We start from the raw sequence: 17020 nt of genomic DNA, 5'->3' as shown, positions 1-17020 counted from the left end.
TTGTGAAGTAGATAGTATTGTATTTTACAGGTGAAGAAATTGAGACTCCGGGGGTTAACTTCCTAAGCTCCCAGCTAGTACATGGTGAAAGCCTGTGTTTGAACCAAGGGTAGCTCTGGGCTTTCATCCTGGCTTTGTGTGTTCCTTTGCTAGCTCAGCCTTACTAACACTATAGTCACAAAGCTCATAGGTTTTTATAAGATAATAATAATGTATTAATTGAATGGGTTATTCAATTATCAATTTGTTAGGTGTGCATAATTTTTATTTATTAGCTGGGCATGGTGCGCCTGTAGCCTTAGCTACTCGAGAGGCTGAGGTGGGAGGATCAATTGAGCCTGGGAGTTTGAGGCTACAGTGAGCCGTGATCACACCATTGCACTCTAGCCTGGGCAACAGAGCAGGACCTGGTCTCAAAATATATATATGTTATTTAACTTATGAAAGAAAGCTAAACATTTATGTTTGAAGAAGAGATGTGAAGACATGGATCAGCTATTTTTGAATTTCAAAATAACAAGTTCACAAAAGCTATTATTAATGAAAATATTCAACACCCAAGGTGATTTACAAAGTTTAGCTGAGATACTATCTTGTTCTCAAAACATTTATAAATACAACATATATATATATATACACAAACGTATATGTGTATATATATCACTGAGTTAAATTTATAGATTGAAAATAGGAATATAAGTTATAAAAATAAACACAAATGTTTAACTGAATGTTTTTGTAATTATATACTTATATTGGGATTGCAAGATGAATACAATGCTATTTATTTTATTCTTTTCTTTTTGAATTTATAGGGCTTGGAAGTATTTTGCACAGAAGATGATCTGTGTTCCGACATCTACCTAAAGTTCTATGAACCTCAAGATAGAGATGATCTCTATTTTTACATTGCCACATACCTAGGTTTGGCGCTCACCCTTCATTGTTTCTTTCTTTTTTTTTTTTTTTGGAGGCTGAGTCTCGCTCTGTCACCCAGGCTGGAGTGCAGTGGCACGATCTCGGCTCACTGCAACCTCCGCCTCCTGGGTTCAAGTGATTCTTGTGCCTCAGCCTCCCGAGTAGCTGGGACTACAGGTGCCCGCTACCATGCCAGGCTAATTTTTTTTGTATTTTTAGTAGAGACAGGGTTTCTTTTCATATGAAGGTAGTTCAACTCCTAAGGATCTGGGATAGGAAATAAGAGAAGAAAAATGCTATTTCTAGAATCGCTTCTTTGTGGTTCTAATTTCTTCTCATCAGTAACTATAATTGCCAAAATAATATTTTTAAAATTCTGGGAAATATAAATTCACTCTGATAATAGTTCATTCTGAATGTATGTTTTAAAAACTCTAGATAAATATATTTAAATGCTCTTATATTTTAACGTCCTCCAAATTGAATGGATTTTGAAGAATCCACTCAAATATTTTTATGTTCAGTCAGGTCTTATATTAGTTTATGAGAACCAAGACTCAGTTTTGTACTGCGAGGCAGTGAGTTATTCATATGTTTGTGATCATTGATTGTGGTCAGAACCACAAAGCTGAAAGACTGCAAAAGGAGCATGTTAACCTTCTATGCTCAATATACTGACTTTGGAGTGGAATTTGCTTTTAATTAATGATATTTCCTCAGTTTTTCATGGAAAATGTGAATTTTCCCACCTTTGCCAGAGAAAATACTTGTATTATGATGTTCAAGCCCAAAGTTTTTTTATTACATTGCAAGGCTAAATTAAATTATTCTAATTTACAAAGTTGCTAGATAACTGGAAAGGAATTATCTTTAAAAATGGATTTTGGGGCTAGGCATGGTGGCTCATGACTGTAATCCCAGCACCTTTGGAGGCCGAGGAGGGAGAATCTCTTGAGCCCAGGAGTTCGAGACCAGCCTGGGCAACATGGCTTGACCTCATCTCTACAAAAAAAATTAAAAATTAGCTGGGACTGGTGGCATGTGCCTGTAGTCCCAGCTACTCGAGAGGCTGAAGTGGGAGGATCGCTTGAGCCTGGGAGGTCAAGGCTGCAGTGGGCAGTGATCACACCACTGCAGTTCAGCCTGGGTGACAGAGTGAGACCCTGTCTCAAACAAACAAACAAACAAAAAAGGATATTGGGATTTTATTAATATCATCTTAATGTGTTTGTTATTTTAGTGTACCACAAAACTATTTGTGAAATTCGTAGTAAAGTACATCTTCCCTTAGAAATGAAATTTTACCTCAAGGAGGAATACTTGGCTTTCAGTAGGGAACATATTTTATTTTAAAGTAGGTTTATATATATACATTATATATATCTATGTAGTTATATATAGTATATATATAGTTATATATAGCTAGTATTTTGTTCATACATTAAGCTATTGAAGGTAACTTTAAGTATAGCTTTGTTACAAGTTTACTTTAATTTCCTGTCTCATGATCTAGGTTTTTAAATTTTATTTTTTTTAACTATAACAAGATTACAATAAAAAGATCAACTTTCATGGTGAGTCCTAAAATCTCAAGCCAAAAACTTTGCCATGATCTAAAATATCCATTTTCTAAGAAACTGTCAGTTCTCACTGAGTTTATTCCTAAGATTGTTCATACTTTTTCTGAGGGGTTTCAAAAGTAGAAAACAAGGGGGAAGTGTGTTTTGATTTTTGAAGCCCTTTCCTAGTAGCTGATTAAAGAAGAAACTTGGTAAAAGTAAATGAGAATAAATATTAAGAGTTAAGATGCTTAATGCATCAGGAAAGGTTGAAAGCAGAATTTTCTGAACAAAATGGAAAATCCACTTGTAGGACAGTTAATTTATTTTACACTCTGAAAGGGAAGTTCTCATTGCTGCATTTATCTAAGATCTCATTTTTCCTGAGGTATTTCAGGGGGCAGGTCTGGTTCTTTTAGTTTGAGAATTGGTCCTCCTGCCAAATGCCTGTTTTCTTCTTTAACAATTTCTTTTCTTTTCCTTAGTCTTCACATGCATAAATAATATGTAGTCATTGACAAATTAGCAGTAGTACATCTCTTCCAAGCCTAAAAGAAAACTAAAAGATTGCTTTAATTTCATAAATAATAAAAGAAATAAGCTTTCCCAGATGGCCATGGGTTTTTAAATGCGTGGAGACACAGCACATTTGGAGGGATTCTTTGTTACTGTATCAATATTACCTATTAACATGTAATATTTATATATTTGATCTACACTTTTGTATTTGTTTAGGTTATGTCATATTGTGGAGGGTAGTGTAATAGCTCAGTGTATTTAATAATTTCCCCTCCTTGATCTTGGAACTGTTTATACATAGTTGAACAAATACTTTATGAAAACAAGTCAGCAGCCTACTTTTCTTTTTCTTACAATGCATTTTTCAAGAATGCACAGGAATGGTCTACACGTTAAGCCCCTAGCTTTTGCATACTAAGTTTGCGAAGTTAAGTGGCAGACCTCGTGGGTCCTCTTCCCCCAGAGCACCATGTGGCGGAGCACACTGCTGAGAGCTACATGCTGCAGTGGCAGCGTGGACACCTTTCCAACTATCAGTACCTCCTTCACCTCAACAACCTGGCCGACCGCAGCTGCAACGACCTCTCCCAGTACCCTGTGTTTCCATGGATAATACATGATTATTCCAGCTCAGAACTAGGTAACTGCCACACGTGGAATTCTGACCAAGTTGAGTGGGGAGTGGTCATCTGTATTGTTTTTAAAGGAGAGAATAAATTCTGTTTTATAATTGTGATGTGACATGTGAACAAATTACAACTCATTTCAGTTGTATTGCTAAGGACTGCCAATTTCCATTCCAAGATACTACATAAGTGTTACGTAAGTGTTTCATGTATGTTTTTTCCACCATACTTCTTGAAGGACACAGAGAGAAAAAATGGGCATGATTTTAATCCAGGGTTATCATTATTACCTATAAGTACCATGTTTTGAAATATTTGCTTCTCACTTTGAAAATTTCACTCACCTTATATTATTTTTAAAAATCACATTAAAAACTGTGATTATTTGTTATAGAACACTTGGAAAGTCCTGAAATAATCAAAGAAGAAAATTAAAATCATCCATAATTATATTACAGAGATAACCACTTTACCTTTGGGGTATATCTACTCTTCTCTTGCTACCACAGATTATTTTAAGAAAAATGTAATTGTATTGTAACTTTATTTTGTAATATTTAAAAATTATATATTGTGAACAGTTAGTTCCTCTTGACACATTATCTTGAACCTTTGTCCTTGAAAGAGATAATAGATTTTCTAGAAATATGATAATGTATTTCTCTGAAAATATTTAGCTCACTAGTTCTCAAATAGGCTAATATTGCAGAATAATAATATTCACTAGAATTCGAATGTAGAAAGTAAATCTTGGTAGAAGAATAATGGCTTTTAAAATTTTGTTGTTGTTGTTGTTTTACTTGGAATATATATATGTTCCTTAATCAGAAACTTTTTTAAAAAAATTAATGTTCAGGGCATTGTCAAATTAGAGATATTGCTATTAAGTGGTTGTGTCTAACTTAAAACTCAAAATTGCTAACCTTTTCTTTACATCTACATAAATAACTAACAAAAATAACTCTCATGGATTGCTCTCAATTTTTAAAAAAACTTTTGTGGAAGTAAATGTGTATATTTGAATTAATTCAGGAGGTTAATGGTACTAAGTATAAGCTGAAGTTATTTATTGATTTATGTTTATAGATTTGTCAAATCCAGGAACCTTCCGGGATCTCAGTAAGCCAGTGGGGGCCCTAAATAAGGAACGGCTGGAGAGACTACTGGTATGTGGACTTAGAGATTCTTGGTTTCTAAGCAAAACGAGAAGCCATGGCCTGTGTTTTTATGGAAGGAAATTCGTTTCTCCAAGGCTTAGGGGAATTATACCAGTGACTCTACGTAGAGTTTTTTCTTACTTTTCTCCTGACCGTGAATTAGCTGCTCACCATTTGCATTTCTTGTCTGCAGTTTAGGAAGGAGGAGGGCAACCTGTTTACAGGTTCACTGAATTATTTTCATGAAGGCATTCTGTGGTAAATCGCGTAAGAGACACATAAAATCAGTTCTATTTAATATAGTGCCAATATTTTGTTACCATTAAGCCAGGGAAACCAAAATACTTGTCTCAGGAATGCTGTTTAGCCACAGATTTTCTTTCCCTCTTATCTTCTCCTTTTCTTATCTAACAGAGAAATTAAGGAATATGGTATATCTATGTTATGATTTCTTTTAGGCTTTTTCTACTTGTCAGTTATTATTTCATAGCCAACACTTAGCTCTATTTTTTTTTTTTTTTTTCTGTATTCTAGACACGCTACCAGGAAATGCCTGAACCAAAGTTCATGTATGGGAGTCACTACTCTTCCCCGGGTTATGTACTTTTTTATCTTGTTAGGATTGGTAAGATTCTTTATCATTACCCCCAATTAAATTTTATTTCACTGTATTCTTCAATGATTCTGTGACCTGACTTACCTCTGACTTTTTCCCCTCTAGCACCAGAGTATATGCTGTGCCTGCAGAATGGAAGATTTGATAATGCAGATAGAATGTTCAACAGGTTTGATACAAATGCCTTGCTTATCATTTTTAACACTTTCTGATTGTATATATACAACATACTTGTTTCAAAGCACTGGATATAATAAAAAAGTAAAGAAATGTAAAAAATCACTAATTGTTCTATCTATTCCTCTCAGGCTTTTTCTAGACATGTATATGTGTGTGTAAATGTGAGAACATATTTTATGTACAGCTTTTTGTCCTACCTTTTGTAGCCTAATATTAAATCTTAAAGTTTTTCCCATATTATTAGATATTCTTCAAAACAATGATTCTTTTTTAAAATTATTGTATCACATTCTAACATATGCCATATTTTATGTCAACTTCTTTTCTCCATCGTTGGGCATTTAGATTGTTTCCCACACTTTATTATTCTTGATAATTTTGCTGTGAATTGAATACAGCTCCCTGTGTGTATTTAGATGGCTTTACTTTTTAAATTATAAAAGTAATATTTTCTTGCCAAAAAAATCAGCAACTATAAAAAAGGAAATAAGTTTACTTGGTATCCCACCACACTGAGATAATAATTGTTGTAAATTTTTTGCTATGTCCTTTTCATTTTTTTTGAACTCTACACATATCTAATAATAATTCCTTTTGCAATGAGCCATTCAGATAGTGGTGCTAATCTGTTTTTTTTTTTTTTTTTTTTTTGAGACAGAGTCTCGCTCTGCCGCCCAGGCTGGAGTACAGTGAGCGGAATCTCAGCTCACTGCAACCTCCGCCTCCCGGGTTCAAGCGATTCTCCTGCTTCAGTCTCCTGAGTAGCTGGGACTACAGGCACATGCCACGATGCCCAGCTAATTTTTGTATTTTTAGTAGAGACGAGGTTTCACCATGTTGGCCAGGATGGTCTTGATCTACTGACTTCGTGATCCACCCGCCTTGGCCTCCCAAAGTACTGGGATTACAGGTGTGAGCCACCGCGCCCTACCAGTGGTGCTAATCTTTCAGTGTGGAGGCACCCTGCTCCATTTGGCCCTTGGATGAGGCAATGTGTATATGGTAGCTAATGGTGTGGACTCGGACTCTATGCCCACTCCCGCCATGTGACCCTGGAGAAGTTACATAAACTCTCTGGGCCCCAGTGTTCCCTTTTGTTAAAGTGGGACATTCAGAGAGATGGTTAGAACTATGTGGAAATGACAAACAGAAGTTAATACAGGTAAAGTGTAGAACAGCCCCCAAGTGCATAGGAAATGCTGCTATTGCTATTTCCTTAGCTGAAAATAGGTGAATTTTTTTTTCATATGTAGTATTGCAGAAACTTGGAAAAACTGTCTGGATGGTGCAACGGATTTTAAAGAGGTAAGCAGTTAATAAAGCTGATGAGTAACTGGACTTGGGGTTTCTAACTGCTTTAAAACATGTTTGTTGTTCTTTTTTATTTTTCCCCAAAACTTTCAGTTAATTCCAGAATTCTATGGTGATGATGTGAGCTTTCTAGTCAATAGCCTGAAGTTGGATTTGGGAAAGAGACAAGGAGGACAGATGGTTGACGATGTGGAGCTTCCCCCTTGGGCTTCCAGTGAGTCCCCCCTTGGAGGTGTTGTATTATAGACATGCTTTACCAAGTAGTGCAATTTCAGTAATTATTTTATTGCTTAGATTTTTAAAAATCACAATATAATTCTCTAAATAAGGATATATGAGCCCTATTCCATATCAGAAGTATTCTATGAGTCTATGATGTAAAAACATTAATATATATTTGAGAGACCTTAATGTGAAAATGATTCTTGCCACTTTTTTCCCTAAAAAACTTACATTTCATATGATAGAAAAAGAAAACTGCATTAAGAAATATGGACCTCTTGCCTGTCCTAGAAGCTTTATATACATATAGATAGACAAGAGAAATGGGAGGAAAAAAATGAAGACTCCATGATTTTTCGATTGAGTCTAATCTAATAGGTCCCGAGGACTTTCTCCAGAAGAGCAAAGATGCATTGGAAAGCAATTATGTGTCTGAACACCTTCACGAGTGGATTGATCTAATATTTGGCTACAAACAAAAAGGGAGTGATGCAGTTGGGGCCCATAATGGTATGTAATATTCATTGAAATTTTATTTAGCATTGGGTGAATATTTAGCATTATTCATTTTCATTGGAAAATGAAAGCAAACAATACCAACAAAAAAATGAGGCCAAAGCAATTAGTCTTATTTCTTCAGTGGAAGCATGTTCTGTCAGACTCCAGCGTCCACTGGCTGCATGACCCTGGATCAGATATTTTTTTGGTTTTCTTTTTGAGATGGAGTCTTGCTCTGTCACCAGGCTGGAGTGCAGTGACACAATCTTGGCTTACTGCAACCTCCGACTCCCTGGTTCGAGTGATTCTACTGCCTCAGCCTCCCGAGTAGCTGGGATTACAGGCACCTGCCATCATGCCCAGCTAATTTTTTTGTATTTTTTTTGGTCGTGACAGGGTTTCACCATGTTGGCCAGGTTGGTCTCAAACTCCTGACCTCAGGTGACCTGCCCACCTCGGCCTCCCAAAGTGCTGGGATTACAGGTGTGAGCCACTGCGCCCAGCCCCTGGATTAGATATTGAGTAACTGATAAGGAGGGAGGACTTTTGCCCAAATAACACCAAATTCATCCTGGCCCCAAGAGGTCTTTTTATAAAGTCTTCTAATTTTAGCATATACTCTACATCCCACTGAATAATTTCAATTAAAACTCTATTACAGTGTGATAGAACAGTGGCCTCAATTCCTATGGAAGACCCAGAGTTTCTTTTCCTTTTCTTTTTCTTTTCTTTTTTGTTTCTTTTTTCTTTTTCTTTTTTTTTTTTTTTTGAGACAGAGTCTTACTCTGTCACCCAGGCTGGAGTGCAGTGGCGCAGTCTTGGCTCACTGCAACCTCTGGCTCCTGGGTTCAAGCAATCCTCCTGCCTCAGCCTCCCAAGTAGCTGCCAGAGTTTTTTTTTAATTTAACAGAAAATAGCAGCAATATACCTTCTCTTCAGTTTCAATGCTTATCTTCTTCCACATTTCTCATGTGTGTTTTCTTTTTTTAATAAATGAACTCACATATAATCCATATCGCCCATGTTCATAACAAGGAGCTGTAGCTGGAAATTCAGACCTAATTTTTTACATGGAAATTCCGTCTTATTAATTCTATAAGTCATGCTTCCTCTCAGGAGAAAACAATGCTGACTGAGATGACAGGTCCTCTACCTGACAAGTAGATTTTTGTTCATCTGAAGATAATATTCAAGTTGCTATTTACTGCAGTTGGATATTAGTCTGTTTTGCAAAGTGCATAGCAATTTCTTTGAACATGAGTTTTAAGTTGTTGCATTGTTTAGGTTCTAAACAGTGTATATTACATTGAAATAGCACATCTTTCAATAGTGTTTTGTATGTCTTTTTCAGTATTTCATCCCCTGACCTATGAAGGAGGTGTAGACTTGAACAGGTACTTATATGTCAATAAGGAGTTTCTACTTGAGTTATAAGATATGTCTTTATCTAAATTATTATTGTATTTATTTGAAGGTTGAGGTATGGAAATTTTAAAATGAATTCTATCTTGCTTTCACTGTTGTGTTACTGAGCATCAGAAAATATTCTGAAGGTCTGTAATGAGGTTTAGACTCCTGGTACATAGTTGCTGTCATTATTTGAGGGTTAGTCCCTCCTATTGATCAGTACTATTTGAAATGCATGCTTTCAAGGAACTCGAACCTAGTGGTTCACTACATTATTTGTGTTCTGTCCCAAAGCATCCAGGATCCTGATGAGAAGGTAGCCATGCTTACGCAAATCTTGGAATTTGGGCAGACACCAAAACAACTATTTGTGACACCACATCCTCGAAGGATCACCCCGAAGTTTAAAAGTTTGTCCCAGACCTCCAGTTATAATGCTTCTATGGCAGATTCCCCAGGTAAATTTTGTAAAGAGAATAAACGTGAGCACCTTTTGTTTCTCTTCTGTGATGAAGATGTTTCTGAAGAGGAGATAAGACATATACTGTTGTGCTACTTAGAGATGATTGTGTTCTCCTGCCTTATTGCAGTTCTCCTGAAAACAAATACCTGTTTTTGCTGATGTTGTTTGTTTTCAGCTATAGACTGTAAGGGAAATCAAATCGCTTTTATTTTCTGGCAATTGAATATGAGTGAAAGTTGGCCATATATGTTTTGATGTGGTTCTCTTTCTCTTCTGTGGTTTTGAAGCTGGTGTTTGATCCTTAGCTATTCGCCTTTTCATTCTTACAGTCCTAGCTGTCCAGTCTGCCTTCCCAGTCACTGTCAGCCCTGCTGTCTTCCAGAAAGGACTTTCTCTGGCCCTAATTATGCTCTTCTATACCCACACACAGATCTTTTTTTTTTTTTTTTTTTTTTTTTTTGAGACGGAGTCCTGCTTTGTCCCCCACGCTGGAGTGCAGTGGCGCCATCTCGGCTCACTGCAAGCTCCGCCTCCCAGGTTCACGCCGCCATTCTCCTGCCTCAGCCTCCTGAGTAGCTGGGACTACAGGCGCCCGCCACCACGCCCGGCTAATTTTTGTATTTTTAGTAGAGACAGGGTTTCACTGTGTTAGCCAGGATGGTCTCGATCTCCTGACCTCGTGATCCACCCTCCTCGGCCTCCCAAAGTGCTGGGATTACAGGCCTGAGCCACCGCGCTCGGCCCCACATACATCTTGAATTCAAAGTGCTCTCTCTTCTTCATTGGATTTCACTTATTTAACATTTGACAAACATTTACAGGGTATCTGTTCTGCGCTGGGCATGTGCTAGGCACTAAATTGAACTTGACCCAGTTCTCACATCTAATATTTGGAAAGGTAGGAAAGAACACTCACCTTTCTCCAGTTACCCAGGTTTTAGATTTTACCTAAGACAACTTCAAACCTATAGGCTTCCAGAAGGAGGTTGACACTCTGTGGAGCTTTGGGAGCAGAATCACTTTTTATCTCCTATCCTCCTGTCTGTTCCAAGGACATCGAGACATTTTAGGCATACATAGCTGAGCATTCTCTCAAGCATGGAGAAATAGCTTCCTGGAGTTACATGACCCAGGGGTAGCTTCTTTAAGAGAGAATACTCTAGAGGGTTAAATCATGAATATCACAGGGTTATCTTGTGATGCTGTTTCAAACTGCACTCTGCTTAGTCACCAGGCTGTAACCACTGTCATGTGATTGTTTTAAGATGGTAATTGTTTCAGCCCTTCTTAAAGCAGAAGTAAAAGGATTACTCCTGCCAGAAGCCCTTGCGGTAATTGATTTCATCTCTGCTTTCCCCACCCCAAACCAAAACAAAATTGTTGCATTCTTAGGCAACTGTCAGGTTTTCGAAACAATGTTGACAAGGAAATGATGACTCAGTCTTGTATTTCCCCAAATTCATAAGTTAGAGGCCGAGTGAAAACTTTGCAAACATTGTTAAAGTATAAAAAGATTCCAGTATTATTCAAAGATACTTTTAATCTTTCTCTATACAATTTTTTTCCTTGACTAACATGGAACCATCTAACAGGTACATTTCAAAGCAGTTATATTGTGACAGGGTGTTTCATTTCTTAGTTGTTTGATATTAATAGAAAATATTGTTAATCTGATGCTGTTGTCTGTTGGTAACTTAGTTGACTTAGCGAGAATTTAATGTAGTCTCTCCAGGTGAAGAGTCTTTTGAAGACCTGACCGAAGAAAGCAAAACACTGGCCTGGAATAACATCACCAAACTGCAGTTACACGAGCACTATAAAATCCACAAAGAGTAAGAATATCTCTGCTTCTTCTCAGCAGCTGATAGTCCTGGCAAAAGTTAGGGTCTTGGCATGGGATTAAACTGTTTTAAGCTGAGTCAGAGGGAAAATTCCCTTTCAATGTTGTCTTTATTTTTAAAAATCTCCCCAAAATGTCTATAGTGATCTCCACCTGAGGTAGATGTAGTAGGGAAAGTTTGGCATGAAATGATTTGTGGTGGCTACCGTGCTGTCATTTCTGCAGTCTGTCACTTCACAGTACAAGATGTGGTCAGCAGAGAGCAGCCAGTTTTGTGCCTCTCAAATTGGAGTACACAGCTCCTTGAATCTTTGATGGGAGAAGTGTGATGTATACCCCACGAGTGTTGGATTTACACATAATGTAGGTGAAAAGGCACCTTTTAAAAAAATTAGCTCTCCCAGAGAACATTGCAAAGTTCACATGAATTTTAAAAACAATAATTATGCTTCTAAGAAATTGGGCTTGCTGTTGGACCCAGAGATGATATGTGTTCTCTGCCCTCTCTCATTAAGACCTTCATGTTCTCTGGTAGAAAGGCTTGAGAAGCACTGACCTAGCCTGTTCATCCTACTACAGAGAGGAAACCCAGGTCCAGAGACTAGGCCCCACCTTGCTCCATGACCACAGACAGCCCCTCCGGCATACAGGCCATGGGTGGAGCTGGGCATGCTGCTGTGCATTAGATGGATGGCTTCACATCACAGTCCAGCCTCCCGAAGAGAAACAAGGAGTTTTGGCTGATTCATGATGACAATGGCTGTCTTTTCTCAACTTCTCTAAATGGCACATAGGAAGGGACCTTGTAATCCAAGGTAGTGAAGACTGAATGATCCTTTAAGAGGACAGGCTGGAACCTATTTTCTCATCATTGAATAGTCACTGAGTAAATTAGCTTCAGTAATCAGCAAGTGAAGTGACTGTGAAGAAGAGTTTGTCCTTTTGGTGATGGTCAAACGAGGGGGAATAGAAGGAGAAGAGCTTTCCAATTGCCAGAAATTGTCAGGAATATGTAAAGCATTGCATGTGGAGCACAGGGAAGCAAAGAGTGGGGATGTTTTCTAGCCACAGGCATTGCCTGAACATTAGAAGGTGCCAAGCAGTGATTTGGTAATGGCAGGTTTATGCTGGGACAGATCCGGCAGACATGCTGTGAAGAAAAAAATTAAGGAAACTTGGTAAAATTAAATCAAGGACATGAAACAAAGAGGGTATCCTAACACATCATGAGTAGTAATTTGTGAAACTTTGTTTTTGAGCAGAGCAGTTACTGGAATCACGGTCTCTCGCAATGGATCTTCAGTATTCACAACATCCCAAGGTCAGTGTTCCTCCCCGAAAGGCGGCTTAACCAAAATCCTAGAATGTCTGAGTTCTTTATTATTTAGCTCGTGGTCAAGGACTGCACTTGCATGTGCTGCCTCCACATAAAGTAAACTTAGAGCAGTTCCTTTGTGGTACATTACATAGAGTTTCATGGTAATTTGCCAAAAATAATAATGAAACATCTTTCTGTTGCTGATGAGGTTTCCCAGAGTTGAGGACAGAGGACAGAAACAGCCTCCTTTCCACACCCTTTCTGGGTCAGGCCCTTCCTGCCTGCCATGAGAGGTGCCCTGTCCACTTGTTGGGGTTGGCTGTGAGTAGCAAGTGCTGTATCAGAAATTGATGTGTGCCTGTCGGCACGTGGAAATGCAGATTTGCTGTTACGGTTTGCAGTTTTGTCATTCAGTGTATATTTCTTCGGGATATTTGATTTAGCTCAAAATCAAATTCATGTATTATTTAATATGCTTATACATTATCAAAATTATAAAAACCCTTGCCGTGTGTCATTGATATGACTTATAGCTGAAAAGCAGAAAGCATCCCTTACTATATACACCATTGTTCTCTCCCTGGTAGTCTGCATTATATATTATTTATTAAAGTATGTCTTGGCCTTGTCATGTTGAGAGCACTGTGTTGGCACTCTGGAAGACGCAGAGATGGAAGGGTAGTATCTTTGCTTCCTGCTTCCATGAGAAAACAACTTGTTCTGACAAAGTTTGTAACTTTATAAAGTAAGGCTACTCGTTCTTTAGTCTTTATCATAGGAGATTATATTTTTCATTCATTAAGACAAAGTGCTATCCAACTAAACACTTTCAGGAAAATCAGAATTACTACTCTCAGATTCTGTTATCATTGTTTATGATCTGTAGTATTTCATTCTGTTCTTTTTCAAATACTGTCTTGGATTGTATATAAAAAAATTTTCCACAAAGCGTAGAAGTGATTCTACACAGTAGATCAAAAGGAAGTTCACATGCAGTTCCCAAACTGGGCCACGCCAGGGTCACCGAGGCACTTCTCTGATAGAAGGAAGCAATCTGTATTTTGCCAGGATTTCTACCTGTGGAGTTTGCCAAAAATTATAGCCTCAGACAAAGTGCTTTATCTTTAAGCAAAACCTGTGTTCTTAGCAGGATTTGTCTGGGATGGCTTGTTAAATCGTTCAGCTCAGTTGTACTTGTATGACCTTGTTAACCATGAATTTGATGAGCGTTGTGGCTTCAAACCCCTGAGGCTTATTAAGCATTATGTCACTCCTCTGTGGATTTTCACAATAAAGGAGAGAGAGGTTTTTTTTTTGTTTTTTTTTTTTGAGACAGAATCTTGCTCCGTCGCCCAGGCTGGAGGGCAATGGCGTGATCTTGGCTCACTGCAACCTCCGCCTCCTGGGTTCAAGCGATTCTCCCACCTCAGCCTCCCGAGTAGCTGGGATCACAGGCACCCACCATCGTGCCTGGATAATTTTTGTATATTTGTAGAGATGGGGTTTTACCATGTTGGCCAGGTTGGTCTTGAACTCCTGACCTCAGGTGATCCGCCTGCCTCGGCCTCCCAACGTGCTGGGATTACAGGCATGAGCCACCGCACCCAGCTGAGAGAGTTTAAAAATAGTCAAAAGCTTTTGTTTTTTCTGTTTGTTTCTTCTCATATTTAGATTTTCATAATTCATATTACTGATTTATATGTATCCTGATGGTCACCCCAAAATTACATATCTTCTTCTAATATACAGTATGTTTAGGTATGTGGGCAGGCACAGAACCCACCACTTAATGAGCTTAGCTTTTACTGCAGTCTTTAACATGATGACCTCTAGTACAGGGGATCCCTGATTTCAAGGAAAACATCTTTTTTTTTGTTTTATTATTTTCTTTTTCCATTTTTTTGGTTCCCTGACTGGGAAATGAACCCAGGCTGCTGCAGTGAGAGCACCAAATCCTAACCACTAGACATCAAGGAGAGAAAAACATCTTTATAGAACCGACTGGTTTCTGTTTTTTTTTTGTAGGATGTCTCAAATTAATCATCTTAAATAGATTTTGTGGTGAATGCTCAGAATTGCCTAAGAGAATCAAAAGCAAGGTTGGGAAGACTATCAGATCTAATTATACTGCTCAGGGGAAGGTTCAAGTGATACTGTGTTCATTCTTCTGTTTTCGTTTTCAAATTAATGCTGAAGAGTATCTTATTGAGGCTCATGTTTATAAATTGTCAGGAATTCTGTGTGTTGGGGTTGCAAAAATTGGGTTGAATTATTAAGTTATACCGTGCAGAAGAAATTATTTAAAGATCATTCCGACATCATGTTGTGTAAGTTAGAAAATAGATTGTTACATATCTCAGATATAGGATGTTTGAAGCATATTAGAGCCTTGTAATTTGTGAGTCTTGGGTTTTAAGAGGTTGTTTTGAGGCCGGACACAGTTACTCACGCCTGTAATCCCAGCATTGTGGGAGGCCGAAGGGGGCGGATCACTTGAAGCCAGGAGTTCGAGACCATCCTGGCCAACACTGTGAAACCCAGTCTCTTCTAAAAATACAAAACTCAGCCAGGCATGGTGTGCACGCCAAAAAATCCCAGCTATTCGGGAGGCTGAGGCACAAGAATTGCTTGAATCTAGGAGACGGAAGTTGCAGTGAGCCAAGATCACACCAATGCACTCCAGCCTGGGCAACAGAGTGATACTGTCTCAAAAAAAAAAAAAAAAAAAAAAAAAAAAAGAAAGGTTTCTGTTACACAGGAAAATTAAATGCTTGGATTTTTAATTTCTACTTTATTATTATTTAGAAAGTCAGTGGTTCCCTTCTATAACTAATGTTCATTGCAAGGGTATCACACTATAACTATAATTGGGCAGTTTTTTTAAAGAAAACATATTGCCAAGATCTTTTTGTCTTATTTAGTATTAAAATTACTGTTTCAATGTTACTATTAAAATTGCTATTTTCCTCCCTGTAACTTTCTGCATATGCCAGCTACCACATCTGCCTGCAGTCATGCTGAAATGTCAACAGTATACCTACCATGTCTGTGCTGGATTTTTAAATTGATGTTTTTGTTATGGGGTTACAGGTCATAGAATCTTAATGTTGGATGAGGCCTTAGGTCATCTAGCTCTGTTTACATTCGGTTTTCCATAAGATTGTACTTTGGGGTATAAAGTGTACTGTTGGCCACCAGGAACAAGAAGAGCAGCTGTTCTTTGACGTCTGTAATGGTTAGGAAATCTTTCTTATATGTCTACTTCTCATTATTAAATTAGATTCCACCTTGAAGATGTTTTCTAAAGAATCAAAAATGCTACAAAGAAGTATATCATTTTCAAATATGGTGAGTTCATTTTAATAGTATTATAATAGAAATCCGTGTAGTAGTTTGTTTTATACACACCCATACAATAATACTTTATTTCTCCCAAAACAATTGAGTTTATTCCTGTGTAGTAAATCTACCAGATACCTTAGTTAGATTACTTCTAATTTCAATGTAAAATTTTTTTCAGGTTGCCACTTTCTCTTACTGTTGTGATTTCATTTTTAGCTTAAAATACTTGGAGAGCTACCCAGTAGAATTCTACTTAAATAAACCTCTCCCTTTTTTAGCTGTCAGACTAAATGTTATGTGCTACTTAATTTATGCATCTCTGAGTTGGTAGGATATCTAATATGACAAAACCAATTCTTCTGAAAGAACACATTTTATTTTTAATGTAAATCATGCAAAAGATCTGGAAATTCTCTGAAGAATTTTGGAAGGTTTTCTTACCCACACAAGTCTGTAGTCCAGAGCGGGTATTTTCTTTCTTGAGGATCATCCCCAGCCTGCCCCCAACTGGAGATTTACTCCAGAGTGTGAGTGGGCTTCTTCCAGCCCAGGGCAGGACCCTGGAGAGTCATCAGGCTAGGTCGTAAATACCCTTGACATACGTGGACATTCCTTCCTGCATTTGGGAAAAAACCCTACAGCTGGAATTAGCCAGTTGAGAAAATCTGCGTAAATAGGAGGAGAGCCACATAAAGACAATTTGAGCATTAATTTTTCGGAAACTTATAAGATAGCTTTACTGTGTTAGAGACTTACTAATTATTATAGATTGTTAATGTCAAATCATTTGTATTTCAGGCTTTATCGTCTTGTTTACTTTTACCAGGAGATGCCACTGTCATAACTTCTTCATGGGATAATAATGTGTATGTATCTGTGCACCCTGCTCTGTGATTCCACGTGCAGAATAGCTGCCTCTGTGGACATTAGGTGTGAAAAGCCAGAAGCTTTCCCTGCCAGGACACAGCACTATTTTCTAAAGGGATCAGATATTAGAGATGAGGACAGTATGGTTGGATTTGAATATGATTACTTGGATTGAAT

At 37.8% G+C, this 17020-nt stretch overlaps 1 protein-coding gene across 9 annotated transcripts in view; it reads left to right on the top strand.

The window, feature by feature from the left end:
• NSMAF (neutral sphingomyelinase activation associated factor) overlaps positions 1 to 17020 on the top strand; it is a 77680-nt gene that overhangs the window by 52994 nt on the left and 7666 nt on the right. For 7 of the 9 annotated variants that reach the window (XR_010159572.1, XR_010159571.1, XM_009455427.5 and 4 more), the window contains 14 exons: positions 816 to 924; positions 3460 to 3636; positions 4709 to 4788; positions 5314 to 5404; positions 5501 to 5564; positions 6829 to 6880; positions 6980 to 7100; positions 7487 to 7618; positions 8958 to 9000; positions 9308 to 9471; positions 11200 to 11308; positions 12579 to 12637; positions 15915 to 15982; positions 16775 to 16842. Coding sequence is in view for 7 of the 9 variants with exons in the window: in XM_009455427.5 (XP_009453702.3) it covers positions 816 to 924; positions 3460 to 3636; positions 4709 to 4788; positions 5314 to 5404; positions 5501 to 5564; positions 6829 to 6880; positions 6980 to 7100; positions 7487 to 7618; positions 8958 to 9000; positions 9308 to 9471; positions 11200 to 11308; positions 12579 to 12637; positions 15915 to 15982; positions 16775 to 16842 (1337 nt within the window). In the remaining 2 variants the exon portion in view is untranslated. Of the gene's footprint in view, positions 1 to 815; positions 925 to 3459; positions 3637 to 4708; positions 4789 to 5313; positions 5405 to 5500; positions 5565 to 6828; positions 6881 to 6979; positions 7101 to 7486; positions 7619 to 8957; positions 9001 to 9307; positions 9472 to 11199; positions 11309 to 12578; positions 12638 to 15914; positions 15983 to 16774; positions 16843 to 17020 lie in introns of those variants that run through there. The other 2 variants (XM_063817123.1, XM_063817124.1) reach the window with 2 other exon arrangements.

Source organism: Pan troglodytes, chromosome 7, assembly GCF_028858775.2.
Source record: "Pan troglodytes isolate AG18354 chromosome 7, NHGRI_mPanTro3-v2.0_pri, whole genome shotgun sequence".
Lineage (NCBI taxonomy): Eukaryota > Metazoa > Chordata > Mammalia > Primates > Hominidae > Pan > Pan troglodytes.
The sequence above is the reverse complement of the archived record's forward strand: the minus strand, read 5'-3'. Positions and strand labels throughout refer to the sequence as shown.